The sequence below is a fragment of the Myodes glareolus genome, chromosome 22 (genome assembly GCF_982192425.1).
Source record: "Myodes glareolus chromosome 22, mMyoGla1.1, whole genome shotgun sequence".
Lineage (NCBI taxonomy): Eukaryota > Metazoa > Chordata > Mammalia > Rodentia > Cricetidae > Myodes > Myodes glareolus.
Window position 1 is genome coordinate 48,655,814 of NC_142047.1, and position 26,279 is coordinate 48,682,092.

The 26,279-nt window shown below is 53.3% G+C and overlaps 1 protein-coding gene across 1 annotated transcript; it reads right to left on the reverse strand.

Moving 5' to 3' along the window:
- Nucleotides 1-352: 352 nt before the first annotated feature.
- On the reverse strand, nt 353-21,785 carry Slc38a8 (solute carrier family 38 member 8). The gene is made up of 10 exons (XM_087900461.1): nt 21,567-21,785; nt 20,207-20,405; nt 16,847-16,979; nt 14,384-14,485; nt 11,736-11,793; nt 8,247-8,361; nt 6,905-7,052; nt 6,373-6,581; nt 4,093-4,144; nt 353-2,662 (listed from the first exon to the last, which is right to left on the reverse strand). Exons 1-10 carry the CDS (start codon nt 21,753-21,755, stop codon nt 2,569-2,571), a joined length of 1,299 nt encoding a protein of 432 aa, XP_087756587.1. The 5' UTR covers nt 21,756-21,785; the 3' UTR covers nt 353-2,568.
- Nucleotides 21,786-26,279: the final 4,494 nt, after the last annotated feature.

Sequence of the window (26,279 nt, forward strand, 5' to 3'; positions counted from 1 at the left end):
AGATCCACTTTCTGGAATCCCAATAAGAATCCCAACAAGACACATGTTATAGGGATTTTAAAGAACAAAACCAAATGGCTGCCACATTTTCCATGTGGCCTTGTTATTTTCTGGAAACTACAGCTCCCAGCATTCCAGGAAGTTACCTGGTCCTTGGACAGGTGGAGCTTACAGGCTGACTTTGCTCTTACACAGGGGCTTGGCAGGCAGCAGTGTTAAGAGCACTATGAACTACGGAGGCCCAGCTGGAGAGGTTTTGGAGGGGAACAATATCAGCAGCTGGGCTAGAGATCACTCTTGGGATATTTTAGCTGATTTTTGCCTTTGTCCTAAGAACATGCTGGAGGCTAAATTGCAGAGTTTCAGACTAATTTTATTGACAGAGATTTCAAGACAGCCCAATATCAAGTCTATTTCATGGTTATTAATGATCACTCTTATGCAGTTCTACAATGAAAAAGTACAAAAGGAAGAAAAAAAGAAATACAAAATATACAATTTGAGGAGAAAAAGAGCACCAGGAAATTCAATGTTGGAGCCATGATTTGTGAGAAAGGATGGACGGAAGAAAGGAAGTGGTGCCCTCAGGGTGAGGCCCCACTCAGATAATCCTGCAATTTATAAAACGAAGAGGCCTGAAGGGCTTTCTGCTTCCAAAAAGCATCAACAAATCAAAGATTATGCAAATGTGACTCACAGAGGGGGCCAGATTCCATTCCAAGCAGGCAGCAGAACTTGGCAGCATCAGTTGTGTGGTCCAGGCTTTAGAGTCATGAGGGATACAGGGGTAAGTACATGGGTTGTGGAATCCTTCTCTGGGAAAGGGCTGAGGCCAGGTGTATGGCAGGGGAGTTTCTGCATGGGAGCTCGGAGAGGCCACTGCATGAAGCTATGAAAATGAAGCCTGGACTCTGCCGGAGACCCAAGAGGTTGGTGGTGCCAGAGTCACGGATGTCTGCCAGGGAGAGCTGCATGCAGAGAGTGGAACAACCCCAGAGAGAGGAGTGTGTTGCAGCTGGCAAAGCAGGAAGGGCAGAACCATCTAAACCCTTTGATATCAGACATAAAGTTACAGGATTTGGAGTTTGCCCTGACAGACTCCGATCTTCCCTTGGTCCATATTTCCTCCCTCTGCTCCTACGCCTCCCTTTTGGAATGGTAATGCATGTTCTGTGCCATTGTATGCTGGACGTAGGCAGAGGGTTGTAACAGAGACTGATGTGAGTCTCAAAAGAAACTTTGGGCTTTGAAAAGGTTGAGACTGAAAAAACTGTGGTGGGAGAGGTTTGCCTGAAAGAACTGAAGTGGGAGCCAGGGGACTCAAGGCAACTAAACGCTGAGCGGAACTTGCACGGCGAGGCTCACTTTTATTATTACAGCTCCTTTGATAACAGAATGCGTTTACAGGGGCAGAGAAACCTGCCTTACAGCCTAGCACGTTCAAGGTTACATAAAGCACAACAGGGCTATTTGTCTTGGGAAAACTGTCTGCGGTATGGGAACGCCATCTACCATCCTCTAGAGATTCAGGAAGGTCACAGGCGTTCCTGTGCTCCTTGTCACATCTGTTGGCATTCGAAATCTACTTCTTGAGAAATGTCAACACCACATCTTCCCATGCCTGTGTCACGATTTCATTATATCCTCAAATAACCTTCAGCCAAACACCAATAACAGGTACATCCAGTCAAATGCATTTTGCATTATGATATGGCTGCTAGCCTGTGGGGCCAGGGAGTGGGATGTGGTGGTTTGAATGAAAATGACCCCCACAGGCTCATATGTTTGAATCCTTGGTCTCAAGTTGGTGGAACTATTTGGAAAGGATTAGGAGGTGTGGCCTTGTTGGAGGAGCTGTGTTTCTGAGGGTGGGCTTTGAGGTTTCAAAAGCCCGCACCACTCCTAGTGTGCTCTCTCTGCCCTGTGGTTGTGGGTAAGGATGTAAGTCAGCTCTCAGCTGCTGCTCCAGCACCATGCCTGCCTGCTACAATGGTCATGGATTCTAACTCTCTGAAAATGTAAGCCCCCATGAACTCTTCTGTAACTTACCTTGATTGCGTGTCTCTTCTCAGCAATGGAACAGTAACTAAGACACACACCTTTAGTAACTAAGAGGAGACACAGCCAGTGTAGACAAGTGCTTGTAAACTTGAGATGGGTAGTTGAGTAGTTGGCACCTGGCTTGGGAAATGGGAGCTTGGACAGAGACACACAGGGCAGGTACTGACCATGTCACCATGAATATATAGCGGAGACTTGAAGGACACATCTCCAAGCCAGAAACACTAAGAACCACCAAAGGAGGACAGTAGGAGGAGCATTCCAGAGCCTTCTGAGGGAGCGCGGCCCACTCCACTCCAGCTGACACTCCGGTTTTCAGTAGCATGAGTACCTATTGTCCTGAGTCACCAACCAGTGTGTCACAGTGGTCCTTCCTCGCCAGGGCCCCGGGGAGTCACAGGGGAAGCAGAGCTCAGTAGGCAGCCAGCAGGTAGGACCGTCCATTTCCCCAGCACCTTTTTGATTCAAGAGCCCACAGGGGTCTTCAGGCAAGAGCCCAGACGTCTCTCAGAGCAGTTCTACCATGGCCTCGGCTGTGCTCTGGCCAAAGATGAAAGTGCCCACCAGCACGGAGAGGGTGCCCCAGGCCTCCAGGCAGCGCCTGCAATACAACATACCTGGTTGTGTGGCTGGCAGTATGCAGTGCCAGATGGTGCTGACGGGCCAGTGTCATCAAATTAAGGCAAAATTCCCCGGTGCTGGCTAGCTTTATGTCAACTTGGCACACGCTAAAATCACAAGAGGAGGGCGTCTCAATTGAGAAAATGTGCCCATGATATCCAGCTGTAGGCAAACCCGAAGGCCATTTTCTTAACTGCAGATCAATGGACCAGTGAATGGCAAGGCTTCCAGAGAGATCACTGCAGCATTAACAGGGGCCAGAAGGAACTGTCACCAGAGAGGGACATCTCTGGATGAACAACATCACCCCCATAAGTTCACAGGACACAACAGGCGGGACGGACCAAGGGTGGTTTCAGAAAACCATCTTAAAAGCGTATGAATGAACCATGCTAGACTTGTCCATGACAAGATTCCACAGCTTCTCCTACAACCAGCCAGCAGGGAGCAGTTAGCTAACTTACAACTCCTGTCAGGACAGAAGGGGTCTGAGCCACACCTGCTCTCCTGGAGACCTTGGGTTCACTGGGGCTGAAGGATGGAGACTGGGCACAGAACTACAGCCACAGGCACCCACACCCATGGCTGTGTAAGCCATGGGCATCTGAGATGGGTTGAGCAGTACCACACATAGCATGCTTACATGGGATTGGGGCCTTCTCCAGACCAGGGTCTGCAGGAACGATTAAGGGCAGGGTGTGGCGCCTGAGTCCATGACAAGAGTCCTCCTACAGGAAGGGTGGTAGGGATTGGAGGACCACAGCACAGCCTTGCCAGCTGGTCAGTCGATTTCAGGACTGCTTTTCAGAGCCTGCAGGGTGCATTTGCGCAGCTAAATGCCACTCCCAAGGCTGTGGTCACTCGCTGCAGAAAGCTAGGCCTGCATCCTTCCGTCTGCCTCAGTCTGTTTTCCCCGCTGTGTAGTAGCAATCAAGAGAATTCAGACCCCAGGATCTGAGCTAGGGCTGGCTCTGTCCCCATCAGCCTCCTGAGCCACCCCCTCATTTGTACAATGGAGACAGGTCTACGAGGGGTCTAGATTAGAGGAGCCTCCCAAACCTTGGCAAGATCTGCTACCATTGATGACATAGCAGGTGGGCCTGAACCCTCTCAGTCAGCTGACCTGTAGACTCAGAACCAGGCTGTGCCCTGCTCCTGAGCCAAACTTCAAGGGAGGTGTAGCCTGGAGTACTGGAGATGATGGGGGTATACTGCAAACAGATGGCAAGTTCCAAACACAGAGCCTGGAATACGTGCACACACTGGTGAAGGCTGACCGCAGATCTGTGCGGATCTCATGGACGCATGCTCACAGGAGGGGGAGGCCACACCACACACCAGGCCCAGGAGAACACATCATTCATTCCAGCTTGCTGTTCCTCAGTACACCCTCATCTTGGGGACACTCACTTGACTCTTGGTCCCATGGGCTCCATATCCACAGCACAGATGAGGCACAAACCTACAAAGGAGACACAAGGTCAACCCGGCTCTCCCTTGCTGAACTGGAGGCACAGCGGCTGCCAGTGAACGGCCAGTGGAAAACTGGTACATCTGGAAAGGTGCAGTGGTTAGGGGACCAGCTTCGAGTTAGCGAGGCCAGTGGGAGCTCCAGCTAAGCACCCCAAAATGATCTGGCTGAATAGCACGGCCTCTGAGGGCTCTGCCTTGCAGGGGCAGGAACTTGGTTAGTGCCCAAGCCTAGCATGCACCCATGGAGCTGCAGTCATCCCTGTATCTTCTCTTTCCTTTCTTTCAGGCAGGATCTTGCAACATAACCCAGACCGACTTCGAATTCTCCAATCCCCTGCCTCAGTCTCTATATTGCTGGGATAACAGGCAGGTGCTACTATGTTCAGCTTCCTCTTCCTCCTCCTCCTCTTCTTCCGCCTCCTTCATTTTGAAATATTTTTTAAAGGCTGGGGAGAGAGCTCCGTTGGTAAAGCTCTTGCCTTGAAAGCATGAAGAGACCCAAGTTTGATTACCCAGAAACCATCTTACAAAAACAAAACAAAACAAAACAAAAAACCAAGGGAGCTAGTATGGGACTGGGGAGCAGGCCTAGTGTGTAAAGCGTTGGCCATGCAAGCATAGGGATTGGAGCTCAGCTCCCTGGAATTCCTAAGCTGGTGATGCGGTAGCCCGCCTACACGCTCAGTGTATGACTAGCACAGTGGGCTGGGTTAGGAAACGCACAGGGTGGAAAGCAATTAGTGAAGACGCCCAATGTCAATCTTGGGCCTCCACTTGCATGCACACACATATGCATGTGCACACACATACACGTTATAGGCAGGAGGAGGAGGAGGAGGAGGAGGAACAGGAGGAGGAACAGGAGGAGGAGGAAGAGGAGAAAAGAGAAAAAGCCAGGTGTGTAGCTTAGGCAGACTCCTGGCAGTACCCCACCCACACTGTACTTTTTAGCTATACTTTAGCTCTGGCCTGGCCTGCATGAGTCCTGGGTCACATCTCCAGCATCCCATCAGTTCTGTTCAGTTTCAAAGCCTGCCTGCTCTGCCTGGAGCTCCCAAACTGCTCCCACACTGATTCCGCCCTCCCACCCCCAGGCAGTTCCCTTGGGCACAGGCAAGAGCTAGAGCTTTGAAAAGGCTCCCCTGGGGCCTGAGCCAGACTTGAAAGAGCCTCAGACCAGGGAGTTGAAAGAGGAGCAGGCACCATGAAATTCATCAAACTCTATCCCAAACCAGAGTGAATAGAGACACACTCTGGCCTGGCTTCTTCCTACGCATAGACTTGCCGCATCCAATGGTGTCATTGCTGTCTCAGAGATAACCTGGGTCGGGCATCTGGAACTGGCCATGGTTCAACACGGGGTTACGCCCCCCTCCCCCCCCCAGTTCAAAATCTACCTAATGCAGCTCTTCTAATAGCCAAATTGTGTAGTCTAGACACGGAAGTAATTCCATGTGCTGTGCACCTACTGTGTGCCAGGTCCCTATTGCATGCTGAAGTCTTTCTCCAGTCTCACCCCCTGCTGGCGTTCCCATCTGGAGGGTACACCTGCTGTGTCCCCTGTAACTTACCCCCTCAGCTCATATACACGGGGAAGGCTCCCTCAGAAGCTGCCACCGCAGAACATGGGATCTTGCCTCCCGGTCTGGGGCAGTGCCAAGAAGATTCTCATGGAATGCTCTTTCGTATTGTGAGCCTCATGAGTTTCCCACAGACAGTATTTTAAAATAACCAGCCATCCCCACAGTGGGAGACATTGGCAGTGGACCAGGCAGCCTTTCTGATCTGTCAGAGGTCAGGTCTGCCTGGGTCCTGGGCCTCTGTCTTCCCATTTGTGTGGTTTGGAATGACATGGCATACCCACCTAGGGCTGTTGAGCCACTCGGCAGGAAATGTCTGGAAAGCCTGGCCTACCGGCTGGCTCAGTAACCTAGGCCCTCATCCCAAGAGGGCGCCACCTCCAGATCTCGCAAACACAGGTTCTCAACCTTCCTAAGGCTGTGACCCTTTAATACAGCACCTCAAGCCGTGGAGATCCCCAACCGCAAAACTATTTTCATTGCTACTTCATAACTATAATTTTACTACTGTCATGAATCATATTGTATGTCTTTTTGGAGATATTTTAGGCGTTTGCTGAAGGGGTCACGACCCACAGGTTAAGAACTGCTGGCGTCGACCAAGGACGAGTGCTGGAGGCTGGGGGCAGCCACTCACCGGGGAAAATGAAGATGAAGAAGGAGCTGATGCCACCGATAATGCTGATGATCTCGCTGAGGTCCGGCAGGAACAAGGCCATGGCAAGGGTCACTGACACCCACAGGAAGGTCAGTGGCAGCCGGACCCATGGCCCTGAGGGGTCAGCCAGCACTGGAGGACCCCATGTGGCCCAGTAGCTCCTTTTCCAAAAGTCCTGCATCACAGACCTACAGATACATGGATGCTAATGCTCAGCCAGGGCCATGGCTGCTGATCTCCTGGTTTCCAGGAGTCCTGCACACCGCTGGGTTTGTCCCACATCCGGCTACATGTTCCCCAGGGCACCTCTCAGACTCCAGGTACGTAGGGTGCAGAGAAGGAAGTCAGGGTTCCAGGCCCAGTTTTGATGCTTCTTTGCCAGTCAACACCTAAGCCCACTGTGCCTGTGTACCCCTCTGTCCATCGGGGGTGACCTCAGTCCCACAATACACACATGTACCTCCACACATGAAGAACACAACCCATGGTGCACCGGGCTAAACAGACTCACCTCCCCAGGAACAGCACAATGGGGTAGACAGTCACAATGGAGACAGCAAAGAGAATCCGTGCTACAATTATGGCCGTGTCATTGCCTGGGTAGGACATCAAGATATCAGCAGAGACTTCAGTCCCAAAGGTCAGGAAGCCAAAAACACCTGCAGGTGGGAGAGAAGGCAGTGGGCATCTGCAAAGAGAAGAATCCCACAAATCCCACGCCCGCAGTACCCTAAGGGTTTTCTTTAGTATAGTTGGAAGGTTCTGGAAGGGTTACATGTTTGGTGTCCCAAACACTTCTGCAGACTAGCTGGTTGCTCAAGGCTGGCGCCAGGGCTCAGATATGACCACTGACTGGAAGCCCCAGAGCCTTGGGAAATAGACACATACCTCCCACATCCCATGTCCTCCAGCTCGGGGCAACAGCAGCCAAGGAAGCAGCTGGTCACACATCCATCTTCTAGATGGGAAAACCAAGGCCTAGATGACCCCTGATCCTCTACAATCACACAGCTGGCAGGAGCAGAAAGCTAGCTCCTTCCCACAACACAACACGGCTTCTTGTCACCCAGGTCCTCTGCCGTGTCCTGAGAGGTTACTTCCGGCCTCAACACATCGGTGTCTCTTGGAGGTCTATCTAGGAAGTCCTGTGGTCCTACTGATCCTGACACTAGGGACATCTGGAGGTATAATACAGGCACAGCCTTCAGATCCTGGGGCTGCAGAATGAAAGGATCCGCTGGCTGGGGAAAAGGCCCCCAGCAAGTCCCTTCGGTGACCCTAGGAGCCCAAGGCTGCACAGCAGATACACCGCAGCTCAAAGTCTTCCAAGTTGGCAGCTCCAATAATGGAAGCAGGAAAGTCCACCAGGCAGCGACCACTAAAAGTCATTGTACTGAAACTTGAGTCTGAACAGGCACATACTGTGACCTTGGGCCTCTAGTGGCTTCTCTCTGGGACGCGCTTTTACCACCTCTGATGACCTCTGCCTACCTCAGAAAATCTGGGTCGAGAACTTGAAGTCACTACATCTGTGCAAATGTTTTGCAAACAAACCACTTCCCAGATATAACCACACCTCAGAATAGCAGGAGAGATGAGAACAGGGTTTGGAACATTCAGAACGGTAGGTGTGGGTCTCAGCTTTGCATATCTAACTCTGGGACCTTGAGAAAGCCATGGGAGCCCTCTGAGCCTCAGTTTCCCCATCTGCAGCTTGTTCCTATGGGGCAATACAGATTAAATGAGCAACAGTATTGACAACCCAGCACGGACGGGCTCTCTCAGGAGCCTGGTCTTGGCTCATTTTCCATGGCCACTCCCTCCCCTCTTGGGCACCCTGCCCCAGGCCCTACCTGTCAGCGAGTAGACAAGGCAGCAGGCCAACAGGGACAACCCCGAAACCAGGGCCCAGTGGGAGAGGCTCTGGTTCCGCATGCTGCAGTAGATGGAGACCGCGGCCTCGTGACACTGGAAGACAGAACTTGCAGCTCAGCCCCTCCAGACAACTGCGGAGGTGTTACACCCCAAAGCTGGGAAGTACCCAAGCATCCACCAGCAGCACAGGCAAATCTCAGGACACTCACGAGTGGAGTGCTGTACAGCTCTCAAAAGGACCACCCTTGATGCCCCGCCTCAACACAGAAGACTCTCACAGAACAACCCAAGATTGACAAAAAGGTGCCAAGCAAGGGAGAGGCCTGAAGTTCAGATCACGAGACAGATATAGTTAGTTAGGGTCCAGGGTTCTTGGCATCCTTGGGCCGGGGTGGGTGACTCCTGCAAGGAGGGCTGTCCTGTGCATTGGAAGGCATCGAGCAGCGTTCCCTGCACAGACTGCTGGATGCCCACGCATATTAAAAATCCAAAAGAGTCCCAGGTGCCTCTGGGGGCACCATCAGGCTGCTGGGATGCCCATCTCCAGTAACAGAGGACAGAACGGTGGTTTGGAGGGGGGTGCTATTGATGGAAAGGGTGGTGAGGGCACACTGGGGAGGTCATGTGGAAACACCCACACTTGGGATTCCACTTTAAAAAGAAGCAAATTTTGGGCCAACAAGACGGCTCAGCAGTTATAAAGGAGACCGCTACCAAGTCCAATGCCCTGCGCTTGGTTCCCAAAACCCACGTGGTGGAAGGAGAAGGCCGACTCCCACAGGTTGTCCTTTGATCTCCACACAGTCATCATTTCATATGTGCATGCACTCACGGGCACGCGCGCACACAATAAGTAAGCAAAAACATTTTTAAGGTAACGTGCTATATCATAGCTGACAATTGTCTGTGTAAAACGTATAGCCCGGCCAATGCAATTTGGCTTCCCTCATCTGGCGCAGCCCAAGGCCGGGTTTCACACAGCAGATGAGGGACCCTGCGAAGCTCACAGGGTGGAAGTGTAGACAGGATGCATCGCTACTTCCTACCACTCCCACACCCTTGCCTTCATCCCTAACAGACCTCTTTCTGCCACACGGTCCTGTCCCACCCTGTGTGACTCTGGCTCTATTTGTCCTGCCTCTGTCAGCTGTGAGTCGCCATCTCCAGCTCGGCTCCCCATGAACCCATGTTTGGTTCCTAGTGTGCGATGGGGACCACAGTGCTCCCAGGAGCCCTGGAGCATAGGTGCAGTGGGACTGTACAGAGGTCTTGCTCCTCCTGGCCCAACCTGGGGACGGCACAGATACACTAGCCCGGACCCATGAACCTAGGACAGTGGTATACACTGTCTGACCTGGGCTTCTCTGATAGCCTAGAGCCCCTGGGCTGGGGGCAAGCTCAGCCAGGCAATGGTGACCATACCAGATCCTTGGCTGACAGTGATGTGGCTCATGGTAAATCCTCCCTTCTGTGTCCAGAAGCAGTTTTGTGTGTGCCCTATGTACCAGTCAGGACAGCCAAGGGATTCAGGACAGGCAAGGGATCCAGCAATGCCACTTAATACTCTTTGTCCCACCCCTGGAGCACCTGAAGGAACACCAGTATCTTGACCCTGTCATAGGTTCTGTTTTAGGGAGCTATAGACAATGCCCCATGTGGGGGACCCAGAGCCTCAGCTCTGCAGGCAGACATGCAGCCAAGCCCCGACACTGGCGGGCAGACACATCCGGGAGCTTGTCTTCCCTGTGCACCTATCTGAAGACAGCAGGTAGGAACAGCAGTCAGTGCACAGCAGAGGGAACTCATGAACCAAAGACTGTGACAGCCTCAGGTCCACAGACCATAGCTGTCCACAGGACTGAATGTCACTTGACTTTAAAAAGGAATGAGACATGGTGGCAGATGTCTTTAATCCCAGCACTTGGGAGGCAGAGGCGGGCGGATCTGTGTTTGAGGCCAGCCTGGCCTACAGAGCGAGTGACAGGACAGCCTGGGCTACTCAGGGAAACCCTGTCTCAAAAACAAACAAATAAGAAAAAGGAATGAGGAGTGTCTGACCCCCATGGCCCAGATGACAAGAGGCACAGGGTCACGGACCACTCATGACAGGGAAATCCACAGACAGAGCAGAGCCATGCTCACCGGAGGCTGGCAGAAGGAGAAGGAGCAAGTCGCTGGTGGCCACACTGCACACTGTGACCATGGCCACATGTTGTATGAGCCTCGGTAAAGCAGTTTAAAACAAAACCAGGGGGTGCCAGGGTGGCTAGAGACAAAGTCTGCAGCCCTCTGCGCCCCCACACTGACCCAGTTCACTGTGGGATCAGGGGTGCCCTATTTCTCAGTGTGTCCCGGGAGAGGCAATGTGTTTAAATCCTGTCAGAAGTACTGTCGGCCGTAAGCCTTGCTGCCTCTCCTTCCTCACAGCCCAAGCTGCCAAGCTCAGCCATCTTCATCCTCACAGATCTCCTCAGACTCCTGACTCTCTGGATCCTTCACCCACCCCTGATTTGAGCCCCGCCCTCACCCGCTTCCTGTCCTCAGCTCTGCAGTCACTGCAGCCCTGGAAACCCTGGAAACCACAGCCTGGTTGCTAGGAGAACCAAGGAGGGAGTCGAGGTCAAGGTGAGGGCTGTGAGCCTTTGGAAGGGGGTTTGCACAGGCTGCCTGCTGCTCCATGCTGACCACACCCAGGCAGCAGCCCAGAGCAAAATCAGCCCCAGGCAGCTTTCAAAATACCAGGTGTGCGAGCATCTCAGGAGCCTCTCCCTGAGCCCCCCCCCCCCAAGTCACCAGGCTGAGAAAGGGCAGTGTTGCCAGGGGTTATCAAAAACAGCTCTGAAAGAAAATCCAAGCAGAAGAACAGAATTGGAGGGTAAGGCGAGGCCTGGGTGCTGCACAGATCCCTGTGACCTATGAATGCTCTGTGGTGTAGTTGTTGGCAATGATGGATTTTTAGAAGAGGTAAATCTTAGCCGGATGTGGTCCCCGTGCTGTCACACAGCCTCACGTACTCTCCCTATACCCTTGAGGCAGTAAACCATGAGGAGTATAATCTTTCTTCTCCAAGGCCCAGGGCAGAATCTATTCATTTTGCAAGTATATGTGGACGGCTCTGTCCCCAGGTCTGGTGGCAGTTCTGTGATCATTCTTCAGTGAGGTGTGTCCCGGTCCCCACCCTCTTCTCTGGATTCCAGATCCAACCAATGTGGTACTACTGTACAGGGGGAGGGGTGGGGAGTGGAAGGGGTAGGTGGTGTGTGTGGCGGGGTGGGGAGAAGTTCAATGACATCTCACAGCTCCTCTAGGTGGCTCAGATGTCATGACCTCTGGGAGACAGCCCGCATCACAGCTGGGCGCTAAGAGCAGAACAAGCACTCAGACCCCCTACCCCTCCCAGGGGGAAGCTGCACCCCCCCCCCCCCCAGAGAGCTCGGAAGTCTCAAAATGTCACATTCTCCACGTACCTGGAATCCGAAGCAGATGCTAGGGAAGACGCTGAACACAGAGGTCCAGGGGGACGGGCTGTGAACAGACAGGGGCAAGTGCTCCTTAAGGAGCCGGAAACAACCTTCAGTTTTGAACAAAATGAGGGAAATGTGGTGGGTGTGACTACAGGATGCGTTTGGAACGGCTGAGTCTGTGTGTGCGCGCTCCGGGCTAAATGGAAGCGTGTTCTGTCCTGCACTTTCTAAACACGTCTTTGTGGACATTTGGTGACAGGACGCTGCCTGTGTGGGTGGGTTTTGCGCAAGGCAGTGGTAGGACAGAAGCCCTGTCTTCCCTCTAGAGGCTACCTGTGGGGTGCAAGGGCACACGCAGACACTGTCCGACACAAGGTTGGTGTGCCCCATGTCCAAATCACTTCAGGGAGCAAGTGTCCCCTCCCCTGGCTCCTGCCTGGTAGATCTTGTTTGCTTTGCTAAGAAACTCTTCATGTCAGTCTTGGGCACTCACAGGGACACGCAGCCCAGTAGGGCATGAACAGCAGGTTCCTGTGGGAGGGTTACAGCCCCCGCCCCCAATCCCTGTCCGGATATTACCCAGGACTGCAAATGTATTTCCTTAGGGCCAAAAGGAACTTTGTAGATAGCACTAAAGCTTAGGAGCAGTGCCTTGGGTCATGGAGGCGAGCCCGGTATGTCACTGGAAGCCACGGTGTGCAACATGTTTCTGCCCAGTTGTAACAAGGGAGCCATGACCAGGGAGCAGAGCAGAGCTACCACAGGGCTGGCTTTTGAGGGGGATGGACTGTGGGCAGCTTCTGAAAGCAGGAAAAGCAGGAGGCTTTCCCAGAGACTCCAGAAGAAATGGGCTTGCCTAGGCCACGGTCTGACGGAACGTGTAAACGGGACCCCAGCCAGCACTGCGAGGGAAGGCCAAGTGCTCCAGGGCCTAGGGAAACATTCCTGACTGTTTGAGCCCCTTGGTTTGTAGGGACTTGTTGCAGCACCTCAGGAAACCCACCTACCTTAAAAAAAAAAAAACCCACCCCAGGGCTGGAGAGATGGCTCAGAGGTTAAGAACACTGACAGTTCTTCCAGAGGACTCCAGTTCAACTCCCAGTGCCCACATGGCAGCTCACAACCGTCTGCAACTCCAGTTCCAGGGGCACCTGATACCCTCACACAGACATACATGTAGGGTACCTGACACCCTCACACAGACATACATGTAGGGAGCCTGACACCCTCACACAGACATACATGTAGGGTACCTGACACCCTCACACAGACATACATGTAGGGAACCTGACACCCTCACACAGACATACATGTAGAGTACCTGACACCCTCACACAGACATATATGTAGGGTACCTGATACCCTCATAGACATACATGTAGGGAACCTGACACCCTCACACAGACATACATGTAGGGTACCTGATACCCTCATAGACATACATGTAGGGTACCTGACACCCTCACACAGACATACATGTAGGGTACCCGATACCCTCATAGACATACATGTAGGGTACCTGACACCCTCACACAGACATACATGTAGGGTACCTGACACCCTCACACAGACATACATGTAGGGTACCTGATACCCTCATAGACATACATGTAGGCGAAACACCAACACACAGAAAACTAAACAACAATAACGGCAACAAAAACAGACCCCACCCCACCCAGGTTCTTCCAGCCCCTCCACCACCTGGCTCAGTACCACAACCCCACAGACGGGCATGGCAGACATTGGCACCATAACCTCCAACGCTGGCCCTCAGACATCACTGCCGCTCTGCTCTCCCTGGCCTGCCTCCCTCAGATTGCAGCTACACACAGCTGGTCAGTCACTGAAATCCAGCGGACGTCTCCAAGTCACTTTCTGGCTCAACCTCAGGCTTCACCGCCTGTGACACACATTCTCTGACTCCTGTTTCCTTGCCACCTGTAGTCCCTGACTAGGACAACCGCATTATCTACGGAACTTGATACAGGATGGACATGCTGAGGCCCAGGTTCAATTAAGACAGAAAGTTCCAAGAGTGCTGATTACAGTTAGATGCCCCTGACCTGTCACCGTCCCTGAGAAACAGATGTCCACACACCTAGCACCCGATCACATCATATCACCTGCCTGGGATGCTCCCCAGCCTGAGGCCTCAGGTCTGGGCTGGGACTTCCTGTCTAGCCCATATTCCTGTACCTGACTGCCACAGCCCACCTGGGAACCCTTTTCAGGAACAAGCCATGCTCCATCTCTACTGTGCTCAGAACACTGAAGGTACCCCAGTTCACCCAAGGCAAAACTGACAGTCTTCATAGAAGCTCCGAGTCCCTATGAGACACCCTATCTCATGTATAGCCCTACTCTTGGCTGCTTGACAATTCCACTGTTTCCTAAGCCTGGGCACCTGCCAGGTCTCCTAGCCTCCACATAGAGGATGTGTCTATTTTGGCCCAGGTGTGGTCTTCAGTGCCTTGGTTTTTTGTTTTGTTTTGTTTCTGAAGGAAGAATTTCCTTAGCTCCTCACACATCAGAGAGAAGAGGGACTTCATGGGAAAGAGCCAGGGTTCTGAGGCAAGCCCCAGAGGACCTGCTCCAAGAATTCTAGGTTTCCAACCACAAAGCAGGAAAAACTGTCCCCCGAGACTCACCTCAGCAAAGGACGGGGCTGGCGCACGAGGCCCTGCGGCCACAGGTAGTACTGTACTGTGATGACCAGCGCCAGGTAGCAAGCAGCCAGGGTACCTAGGATGCTGGCACACACATGACAGAATCAGAGACCGTGCACCGGAGACACGCAGTCAATGCCCACAGGGGCATCCCAGCTCTGCTCCGGCTAGAGTGGAGCCAGGAAGCTCTCCTGAACCACCATCCCTTCTCCAGACAGGAAGCCCAAGGGGTGGCTGGGCAGTGCCGCTCCGTCCTGAGTTTAGAGGTGTGGCTTCTGGGCATCCTCAGGGAGAGCAGCTGGGATGTCTCTTCTCTCACCAGCGAGAGCCAACCAGCTGCTGGGGTTTGACACCCAAGTCAGGACATCTTCAGGCTTGGCCACAGGAGAGGGGCAAAGCCTGTCGTGGCCTGAAGGCCACAGAAGCCTTGTGGGCTGCAGCTATGGAAGAACTGGGCCCTGAGGCTTCTCCTGTCAGGGTTCCAGCGTAAGCGATGAACCTGAACTTGGACCGAGCCCGTCTGTCAATAGGCTTTGGTTTTTCACCGCCACCCCTGGAAGCTTCAAGAGCAAAAGTGAATTAAAAACCACGCCCGTTTGATGGTATAGCCTGCGAGGCTGCATCCGGGTGGGGCGGGGAAGGAAGCCTGTCCCCGTGAGATGACAAGAGGTCCTGTTACAATGCTGTAAAGAAAGCGGAAAGCAGAGACGGATAGGGAAATGGATGGAGCTGGGAAACGCTAAGGGAGGTGACCCGGTCCCAGTTGGATGAACACTGCTGTTCTCTCTCCCACGAACTCCAGAAGCCAGAGCGCAGAAGGCAATGCACTCCAACCATGTGACAGACAGATGGAGAGGGTGATACTGAGGTTAAAGGATAGGCACGGATAGACATGGGAGTGGAGGAAAGGTCAGGGGTGGGGCTCACCAAAACTAAGGACATAGGGAAAATTCTTAGGGAAAGTAACTACACTGGAAGCTAATTAAAAAAAATTTTTTTTTAAAGGCGTTTAAGTTGGGTGTAGTGGCATGTGCCTTTAAATCCAGCATTCAGGAGGCAGAGGAAAGGAGAGCTCTGTGAGTTCAAAACCAGCCAGAACTACATAGTAAGCCCTATGTGTGTATATATATATGAATGAATAGTGGTGCCCTACATGGGTGAACAATACTGCTTCCAGAAGACATGGGTCATTCAACAAAAATCTCAGTGCCAGGCAGGGGATACCTCTGTTATGAATAACTGGTCAGGGAGGTACCAGAGTGCCGCCCCCCCCACACCACAGAAAACCACAGGTTATTGCCACAGTTCTGGTTGCCCACCAGAACTAGAGGGCAAGCCACTTCCGCTGAAGAGGTTGTGCACTTTTGCTGCAGGCTGTAGAGAAATCAGTCTCCAACCGATTGGGAAACATCCCCCTCATGGCTAGCTTTCACAGCGATGGCGGTACTGCCAGGCTGTGGTGAGAAGGAAGGCAGCAGTGGTCCCACCCAGCACCAGGCACCGCATGCCACAACACCAACCTGCTGGGCACTAATGCATGACGGTCCGGAGAACCAGCAACTTTCTGACTGAGCTTGAAGCCTGCTCCACAGAAGCGGAGGCCATGCCTGGGATTGTAAAACTGGTCCAAAGCCCAAGATGGGGCTATGTCTATACCCACTGATTCGAGGCACTCTCAACCTTGGGCGGAGAAGCCTCTTGTCTCAGGGGAGGGCCAGTGCAGAGACTCTTAAGTGGGCAAACGTGTGGAGAACAAGGGACTGTTGAGTGGTCAGCCCCGAACGAAAGAGAACTCTGTATCAGTCCTCTCCTGTAGGGCTCGGATGACAGCGTGGAAGCGGGGAGAGAAAGGGCTGAAGGATGGGGAGGGCTGAGAAATGCCATCTTCGGGACACAGCGTGGCTCACAGTAGCTCTCAGCAACTGTGGTGAGGTATTGGGCCGGACCGGATGGGGCGGGGCATGGATGAGGAGGGAACCACAAAGCCCCATCCCTAGCTGAGGAGTTAATTCCCTTTGGAGGGTGTGACCTATGGATGCTGCTCACGCTCCAGTGGGTGGCACCAGCTCCAGTGGGTGGCACCACGTCTGCACACAAGTGGTAACTGATGTTAAAGGTGTGGGGGAGAAGGGGAGAGAGAGAGATAGAAAGGAGAGATTTGGAGGGGATCCAGATGGAGAGGAAGGTGGGGGTGAGGAGTGGCTAAGATCAAGATACACCATACACAGGTAGGAAACTATTGAAGAAGTTAAAAATTATTTTTTAAAGATTTGCTATTAATATTTCTTGGCTTATCTATATTTTCTACTGTGAGTGCACAGAATCTGTAAAACTTCCAATTTTCTTTTCAAATGGAAGCAAACCTGGCCTTCTTTTATCTCTCCTGACACGAAGTGGGGCCCTGTCACACGGCTCCCCTGCCCAGAAGCCTCGGAGGCCCCATACCTGGTATACTTCTGGAAGGCGATTTCCCGAAGTGCTGACAGGGGAAAGATGACCAGCACGGAGATCAGGGGCAGAGTGACGTCCTGGGCTGCATACCAGGGTTGTGGGACATCGGGCAGGAGAGAGTCACACACTGTTAGAGACAGGGACAGAAGCTGGGCTGTAGGACCCGAAGTAACCACAGGGTACAGACGGATGGGCTGGTAGCTAGGTCAACCTGGGAGTGGAGGGATCAGAAGTGAAGTGGGGCCCATCCCATGCCCCCCTTGAAGGAAGGAACTTCCCCCTATTTCATGAAGTCATTTAACAAACACACACTGAGCTTATTTCTCTGCCTTTGTGGCACTGAGGCCTGAGCAAGGCCCCTTTCTGTTTGGTTCAGAAGTCCATTGGCTAGCTAGGATCAGATGGCATCATTGGGGGCTCTGGCTGCACTACTGGGGGAAGTGAGCTTGGTTCTCACTGCAGCTCCGCACTGATGCTCAGTAATGCACACTCCACAGCTGCGTGCCTGAGAAATGTAACTCTTGCTCCCATTGTGAATTGGAGAGTAAATTCTGAAAGAGCTGGACCAGCCCCTCAGTTCCACCAAGGGTGGTTGGGACCCTTCGGGGCACCTGGCGGCGGCAGAGCTGATCTGGAGGTCCCCGGACAGTAGCAGCCTACTCCTGGTGCCTACTGGAGCCCCGAGAGCCCTCCCTCAACTTCTGCCTCTCCTCATGGGCCCTCCTGCCGGCTGCCCATCCTCCTAAAAGTCACACCTAGAACTGCCACAGGTCTCTTATGCCACACACTGCAAGACAAAGCCAAGCCGTAGCAACCTGAAAGACAGGGGGCCAGTCAATGTCTCAGAGAAAGTGCCCTGGAGAACAGCAGAATGGCTAAGTCGGAGGTGATCTAAGAGGGAGGGCGAGTGGGGTAGGGAAATAGGGATTGGCAGACAACCTGAAGCTGGAGTGGCAGGGAACCGCAGGCAAGGTGACCACTGAACAGAGGTGAGGCTGGGAGAGGGCCGTGGGGGTCACTTGCATTGCAGTGAGTCAACTCTTATCAGATCTCATCAATGTAGCCCCACATAGAAATACCTGCCTCGCGAGAACAGCTCCCCCAGCTGGTGAGGTGAGCAGGGTCCACATGGAAATACCTGCCTTGTGAGAACAGCTCCCCCAGCTGGTGAGGTGAGGAAGCGTCCCAAAGCCAGGTCACCACCATGCAGAGGCTCTCCTCCGGACAGAGTCACAACATACCAGCATTTACGCACGCACGCATGCACGTACCCTGGAGCCACCAAGAGGAGGCCGGCGGTGAAGGCCACAAAGAGATCCCAGGTGGGATTTAGAACGGGTGTGGGGTGGGGTATGCAAACCCTTCACGCTCAGAGCTTCCGGCAGCAGGAAACAGCGGCCCTCACACCGGTATGACTCCCCCTTCCCAAACCTGCAATGTCTAGACAGACTTTGAAATCTTCAGCCCCATGGGGTCACTGCCCCTGAGCACTCGAGCTCTGATTAGCATCTCCTTTCCAAGAGTGTGGGATGTCAAGGAGGGCTACATCCCCAGTGACAGACCATAAAGGGATGAGCGTGCTAGCTTTACCTGTCAGTCCACCGAGACCTGGGGTGGCTCCTACCACAGTAAGGACTCTGGGGCACAGAGTGCTCCATCCCTGCGACTCCCACTTCTCATTACTGCCTGGCTACCATTTCTGGAGCTGAGCTGGGGGAGGTTCTCCACTTTGCCACGCTGTGGCCATGCATTTACCCACTGGGAGGTCCGGAGAGTCCAGCCTCCGTATTCTTTGGCACTGGACAGTGTCGGAGGTTCTAAAATCCCACAGCCCGGGCCTTGTCACACAAAGGCAGGGAAGACAAACACAAACAGCAACACGGGAGACTGCACTCTCACCGGAGCAACAGCTATGTTCCAATTAAGCCTAAAGATTCCAATTAAAAGCCTGAGGTTGACAAGATGATTAAAAAAACCCAACAACCCATAAGCCTCAGCCATATGTTGTCTCCAAGGAGTTTCCAATCCCAAGCTGTAGCTGACTTCAGAGAAGAAGAAGAATGGGAAGGCTACCCACGGACACTGATCTTGAGGAAGCTGGCGAATCTATTAATAGAGAGGGAGGCTTCATGCCAGAGATGAAAGCAGAAGATTTCATATTAATAAAGGATGTGCCTAATCACGGGGTTTCAAACGCCACAGAGCGGAGACTGTGGAATTAAAGAGTGAGGTCAGCCAGGTCTGCGGGCCCAGCGGGAGGTGTCAACACCTGTTCTTAGATAGCATAGACCACGCAGGACGTTTTAAAAGTCAGAAAAGATGTGCCGGGGATGCAGCTCCGTGAATGGAGAGCTCACCTAGCATGCAGGAGACCCTGGCTCCCATCCCCAGTAATGCATAAACCAGGCATGGCTGTACATGTAATCACAGTGCTCCGGCAAAGGCATGGGGGCTGGAGAGGCGAGGTTAGAACATGTACTGCCCCTTGCAGAGGTCCAGTTTGACTTCCGGCATCTCCACAGGATTCTAGCTCCAGGGAACCTGACAACTCTGGTCTCTGTGTATACCAAGACTCCCGTGCATATAACCTGCCCCCAACACACTTAATTAAAATAATAATAAAAACAAATATTTTTAAAATAAGGTGGAACATGGGGATTAGGAGTTCAAGGTCATCCTCAGCTACATGGGAGCTCAGCTGTAGTCCAGTCTGGGCTATGGAAGCCCTGTTTTGAAATAAAACAGAACAACATGCAATGCTCACCAAGACTGACCAGCACTGGGGTCACAAGTGGGCTTTAACAGGCTCCAAATCTCATAATTGTGCAAGAGGATATCTTTCCCAGCATACAATTAAGACAGGAACTAAAGGATCTGAGCAACAGCCAAATGTAAACTAAGCAAGATGGCGCAGACACTTGCAAGTCAGGGTGGAAGGCACAGCAAGTTACTAAGCTGTGCCCAGCATGGTGCAAACAGAAGGTAGAAAAATGCACCAGGTGCAGCAAGAGGCGTGCTTAGAGAAGTCTTAGAGGTCCAGAGGCCATGGTCACAGGTGTCTTCACAGAGCCCAAATAAAGGGAGCCACTGGGAAGTTCTCAGGAGGTCTTTCTGCAGTTGGCTTAGTTTCCCCATCTGTGAAATGGGCCGACTCCATTAGCCAGTCCATCCACAGTCAGTCAGTCTCTCTCAGGCCTTCCTGACTGACTACTCCCTTCCTAAGCACACTGGGTCCTCAGGCGAGGTCTTCTTGCCTTTCCCGTCCCCCTTGAGGTCTATCAACTACCCACTGACCTGCCCATCAACTGGGGGCCCTGCCCCCTGGGTCACCCCAAAGCCGGGAAGGGAACTCACACTTCTCCAGCTGGTCTCCGATCACCCTGAGGAAGGCCACAGAGATCATGATCATGTTGGTCAGGAAGCAGGCTTCACACAGCTTCCCCATGGCCGCCCCACACAGCTCACGGACCACACCCTGGTAGGTGATCTGGCCACTGATGGAGGCTGCGTAGCCCAGGATGACCAGGCCGCTGATCAGGAAGAGCAAAGAGACCTGCAGAGGGGATCGTGGGAGCTGTGTACGTTAGAGGTATGACTCATGGGTCGGCTGGCCCGGGGTGCCTTCCGTGAGATCTCTGCAAGGCCAGCACTGTGCACGGCCTAGGCTTCTACTGGACGGGCCAGAGCCTTGCCCGAGGTGAGAGCTTCAGGGGAGGCGGCTGCTGCCAGCTGTCTGGGCCTGAGGCCGGGACGGGGACTCTTAGAGTTCTGTCATGTGGGACAGAGGAAACTTCACAAAGCCAGGAAGTTGGAAATTCTCTCCTGCTCTCTTGAGAGGCATGGTTAGGAATGGGGGCAGGACAGGGATGTCTAGCTCAGAACCACAGGCCGGTCTGGGGTGTGAAGCAGGCTCTCAGACCTGCTGTTCGGCCGGTGAGATGGTGACAGTCTCATTCACCTCCCAAGGGAGCTGGCACCTGACACATTCAGAGGCGGGTTCAGGGTGAAGGCTTTTGAGGAAGCAGGGGTTGTGGCTGGGGGCGGGGGCGGGGAGGACACGCTGTTTTACTTACTTCTTTCCAGGGCTCTCTCCATGTTTGTTTTGTTTTTTTAATCATTGATAGTGAACAATTCCACACATACATGAGTTAGAATACTACCCTGAACCCACCACCCACCCTGGGTCCCTGAGCATGTTCCTGTCTGCCCAGACACTCTGCAGGCATCTAAGCTTACAGGGCATAGGAACAGCTGCAGGTACCACTGTAGTTTCCCAGGATGCTGTGGGTACCCACTGTTGAGAGCTCAGTGCCTTGTTCGCCCCTCTCTCAGGGGCCAAACTTACACAAAAAGAGCTACAGAGGGGCCTGTGTGGTTCTAGGATGTGCAAGCTGAGCCCCTCGGCACACAGTCCCACCCTGCCCCATATCCAGTACTGTCCTGCTCTGGTACGGGTTTCTTCTAAAAGTGTGTGCACCTGCAGCTTGGTGCTTTTCTTCCCCGGGGAATACTTCAGGGCATGACGGATCTCATCCTACCCCGAAGAGCCCGCGGAGACTCGGTGGGACAGTTCTTGTACATATGTGACCCACTGAGAGTAGGTCATGTCTCCCCGATGCAGGGGCTCGGAAATAAAATTCCGCGATACCACGCACAAGACGGTCAGCTTTACAGAAGGAACCCCGAGGACCCCGCCCAGAAGAGCCTGACTCACCAGTGCCACCAGGAAGGTGGGCACCAGGCCTCCTGCCTTATGGAAGGCCCAGGGGAAGTTGAGCAGGCCGGCACCCAGGGCGGACTTCAGGAGGATGAACACGGCGCCCAGTGAGGACAGAGTAGGATTGGGGGTGGCAGAGAGAGGCTTCTCCTGAAGGCCTCTGCTCCCTCTGGTCTGTCCTTCCATGGCTGGGGCAGCAGAGGGACAGAGAGGGAAGGCAAGCGTCAAACCTTCCTTCCGCATCCATTACGTCTCAAGCCCACGTCAGCACGAGACAGGGCAACTGTGGTCCTCCTCACCCCATCCTCCTCAGTCTCCACTCCCCTCTTCCCAAGGGGTTCATGTTCATTTACCCCGGACCCTCTAACATTTTACATTTCTTCTCTCTCCCATTCTCCCTCTAATCCCAAGGCGACCCTGACTTCATCCCCCCCCTTCCCCTTTTCCTCTAAAGCCCTAGCTTTCTCTCCTGGTGGATGCTTACTTTCCAGCTCTTACCCACAACCACCCTTCCAATGTGAGCTCCCAAAGCCCTAATCCTTACCAAATCCAGCAAGGTACCCCACGGTCCTGGGTCAGCAAACTGGGATTTCGGCTTCCTCTCCGTGCTTTGGCTGCATCACCGGGGCCCTGAGTGGCGGCTGGGCCCAAGAGGGCATGTGCTGGGTTAACGATTCAAGTCTGAAGGACAGAGAGGACGGATCAAGACCACCTGTCCCAGAAGCTTGCAACGGACCTGATCAGGACGTCTTAATTCTTGCGACCTGCAGAGGCCCCTCCCTGGGGTGTGGCTTTGTCCGCAGCTTACTGGATAGAGCAGAGTGGGGCTCCATTATGGCCAGGCACCCAACCACTGCAGGTCCGGGTGGGTTTCTTCAGAACCTCGGCCCTCCCTGAGCAGCCCCTCTACCTCTAGTCTGGGGGAGGGTCGTGGAAGGCACTGGGCTGAGTCTATCACCGTCACTCATTGTCTTGTCACTGACAGGATGTCTCATGGAGGTCCGTCTGTGGAAGGGTCCTCTCCCTGCCTCTTACAACGCCAGTGGTGGGTGCTCCTCAAACTAACCCTGAGCCTCGGATGAACCTTATGGAAAGGCAGACTGCTTGCCTCCACTGTGGGGAAGCCCGAGGGTCTTGATGCCAAGAGTTCCAGGAGGGAGCTACACTGAGCAAAAGGGCAACCTTCGATGCTCTGAACCTATGTGTGGCTAAGCTGCCTCTGGAAAACTCACGTCAAGAAGTCAAGATCAAACTCGCTTCTGGGGAATCCCCTGGAGGCCTCTTCTGCACACAAGTGGCCAGTCTGTCCGTCCTTGGCATTTCTGCCTCAGTGGACCTGGGATGGGGTCTGAGAATCTACCTGTCTGTCTAATACGTTTCCTGCTGCTGGCCAAGGGACCCTGCTGAGAACCGTTTTCCAACAATCGTCTCTGTCCAATCAGCCTGTCTGTCAGGGATGCCCCCAAAGTGCTGTTTCCTCTAGTGTTTCTAGTCTCTCAACCCTGACTTGGTGACTTCCTTGAGGCTCCACACAGCTGGCGCTCGCTAAATGCCTGACAGCCTCTCAGCGGGACTGCCTGGGGAGTCTGTGATTCCACTGGCCCCCTGCCCTGTGCTGACAAGAGTCAGCACACAGGAAGTATTGAAGGAAGGACCGAGGAAGGAAGGAACTCCAGGAAGAATGGTAAAGTCACCAGGTCTCCCCCTGCGAAAGCTCCTAGGGCAGCTGTAAGTAGATGCCATAGGCTCGGAGGCTTGATCAGATTTAGCTCTCATTCTGGAGACTCAAGTCTGACGTCAGCAGGACCTGGAGAGTGCTCCCTCTGGTCTCCCCATGGGGTTACTGGTGCTCCATGACTATTATGGACTGGTTTTCACATGCTGGCCTGGGATCTGGTGCTCAGAGACCATGCCCAGCTGTATAAAACCTTTCGACTCCACATCCTCTTCACTAGAGTGGGGTTGTTAAACCTGGGGACGATGGAGATGGATACTATGGACATTAATCAGGATCCAGGGCAGGAGTCCAGGCTGGCAGAGAGAGGGGCCACACACAGTAGCATATAAGTGACCCGGTGTCAAACCATACCTTCCAGGAGCCAGGGAGCTCAACAGCCCACCCCCACGCGTCCCTCCTCCCAGCCTCCGAAGGAAAAGAAAAGTGCTTGGCCAGACCGTGGCTAAAGCTTTGTACTCCTTAATCAGGCTCAGGGACTCAGAGCACTCTCCTGCCCCTGCCCAGGGTCCCTCATTAGCTGCCCATTAGTGTGCATGACTTAGAAATTGGCCACTAAGCTGTAAAATTCCATGATCTCTTAATTCTTTGGGGCTTTGATATCCACTCCCTTGCAGGCCTCCCAAGGCTGCGTGACCTTTCCCAAGCTGTGGAGGGGGCACCCTGCAGGGTACCATCTGCAACCAGAGGAGGGTGGGCAGCCACCCTCTGCGCAGCCCGGTACAGCCAGTGCCAAGGTACTGAGCAGAAGACAGCCAAGGAGGTGTGCACAGGCACCCTGGGGATTCTGCAGGTGGTGGTGAGGGGTTGCAGGGCACCATGCTGGAGCATCCATGCCTTCGAGCCTTCTCCCTTCATTCCAGCTGGCTGTGCACTTATCCATCAGGGGCTTCCTGACAGCTGTTCTGTTCTTCCCTGCAGTGTATGATGGGAACTCTCCTCAGAAGCTTATAAAAGTTCTGGATCATGTGAGGCAGCTTATGGGAGTGGCCACGTTGCTGGCACAGGGTCTCTGGCTTTGACCACGTGAGAAAACAGTATGTCCTGGTCCAGAGTAATTCATGAGAAGCAAGGAAAAGAATATTGTCAGCAGTTAGTGCTGAAACAGGAGCACAGGTCACATGACACTGCCTACGGATTTTCATTTTGCTCTCAGCCCCATAGGGAGCTTCTAGAAGCTGCCAGTGCCAGTCCACCAGCACCCCAGGCTACACTGGTTTCCACAGGACTCCTAACAGCTGCCGAAGAAAGCCTGGTGTGCTGAAAAAGGGAAAAGTCACCACGCTGAGTAGGTGGGGCCTTCTGTCATCCCCCACATCAGCCTGCAGAGGTGGTCCAATGAATGCTGGTACAGTAGAACTAGGGTTCAGCATCCATGACAGGGCCCTCTTAGGTAAACACATGACACCTTGGGGATCCAGAAACCAGTGTGACTGGCTGATGAAGGCACAAAAAAGGCTCCATCCTAACCTTCCGTCCTTGTGATGTGACCTCATATGGCAGGAGGTTCTACAGATGAGATGAAGATCCTTGATATGAAGAGGTGAGCCTGAAGGGGTCACGTGATGTGACCACTGCAGGAGACGGAGACCCTCATGGAAGTCGGGCCTACTGGTCAGGGGTCATCAGGAACTCACGGGCTGGGAGTGGTCAGCTTGGGGGATGAAGGCAGGCCTAGATGTAGTAGCTACAGGAGGTGAGACAGGCAGGAGGTGGTCCTCTATATCCCTGCCATCCAGCCAAACAAGACCACTTCAGAGCTTCCAATTTTTAGAATCAACATGAGGGAACGAAGCTGTTTATAGGCACCCAGCCAGCTCATGACACCCTGATTCCTGAACAGCCTGAGAGCAGAGGCCTCAGGACCCTGGGTAAGGGCCGGGTCTGTGGTTATAAATCCTCCTGGGTCCTCTTGTCCCCTCCCCTGATCATTGGGCCGCTTCTGCAGGCATCATCAAGAGTCCTGTCTAAAATGAGGGAGAAGGGATTGGACCTTGGAGGTGCAAGGAAGTCTTAGATTTACGTCCAAGTTCATCTCCCTCTTGCCAGCAGTGTGCCCAGGGAGAAACGGGAAGGCTAGGCAACCAAGAGACCTGGGGCACGACACAGCTGGTGCAGAGCCTACGGCCTCTGCGTCCACCACGACCTGATCACAGACAAACGCTCCTCAGGTCTGTAGGACCAGAGATCCTTTCCCAGTGCCCCAACTAGATACTTCCTGAGACTGGCCCAACCACAAGATCCCCTGGAGAGGCATGTGTGAGCCTGTGAGAGGAAAGGAGGCAGAATTAACATAGCTCACCATGTTAACCACGCTGAGTGCACCTCGGGGGGCTTAGGCACATTCCTAGCACCGTACAACCATTCCTACTAATTCCCGAGCATTTCATCATCTCTTCCCCCAGCAGCCCTTCTCCCCCGGCCCTGGCAACAGCTAATCTGCTTTGTCTCCATGGATTTGTCTGTTCTGGCCATTTCACGCCAATTCAGTTACAAGCGCTGAAGCTTTTTGTATCTGTCTTTTTTCATCACGTGTGTTTAAAGTTTATCATGAGGTAACATGAGGCAGAGGAGTATCCTTCAAGGCTGGTTTGCCATCTATCTCACCAGCTACAGAGACTCCTCCACCAATAGTACCTGGTGGTCGGTCACTGCCTCTTGGCGGTAGCAGAACTATGCATGTCTCCTCTAGCTTTGATTCAGCCACTTCTGGGCACATCTAGGAATGGGGCTGCCGGGTCTTACTGTCACTACTGACTCTGACCCTTCTGGGTGAATTAGGACACCGGGGGCAAGACCCTGCAACTTGGGGTTCCAGACCACTTCTCTGTGCCTTCCAAGGCACCAGTGAATGAAACCAACACCCTACCAGTATACAGTGTAAGGGGTTATTTGGAAAAAAAAAAAAAAGTCAAGAACTCTGGGAACTCCTGCTTAATCCACACAGGGAAAATGGACAACTCTGTGCAATGTGT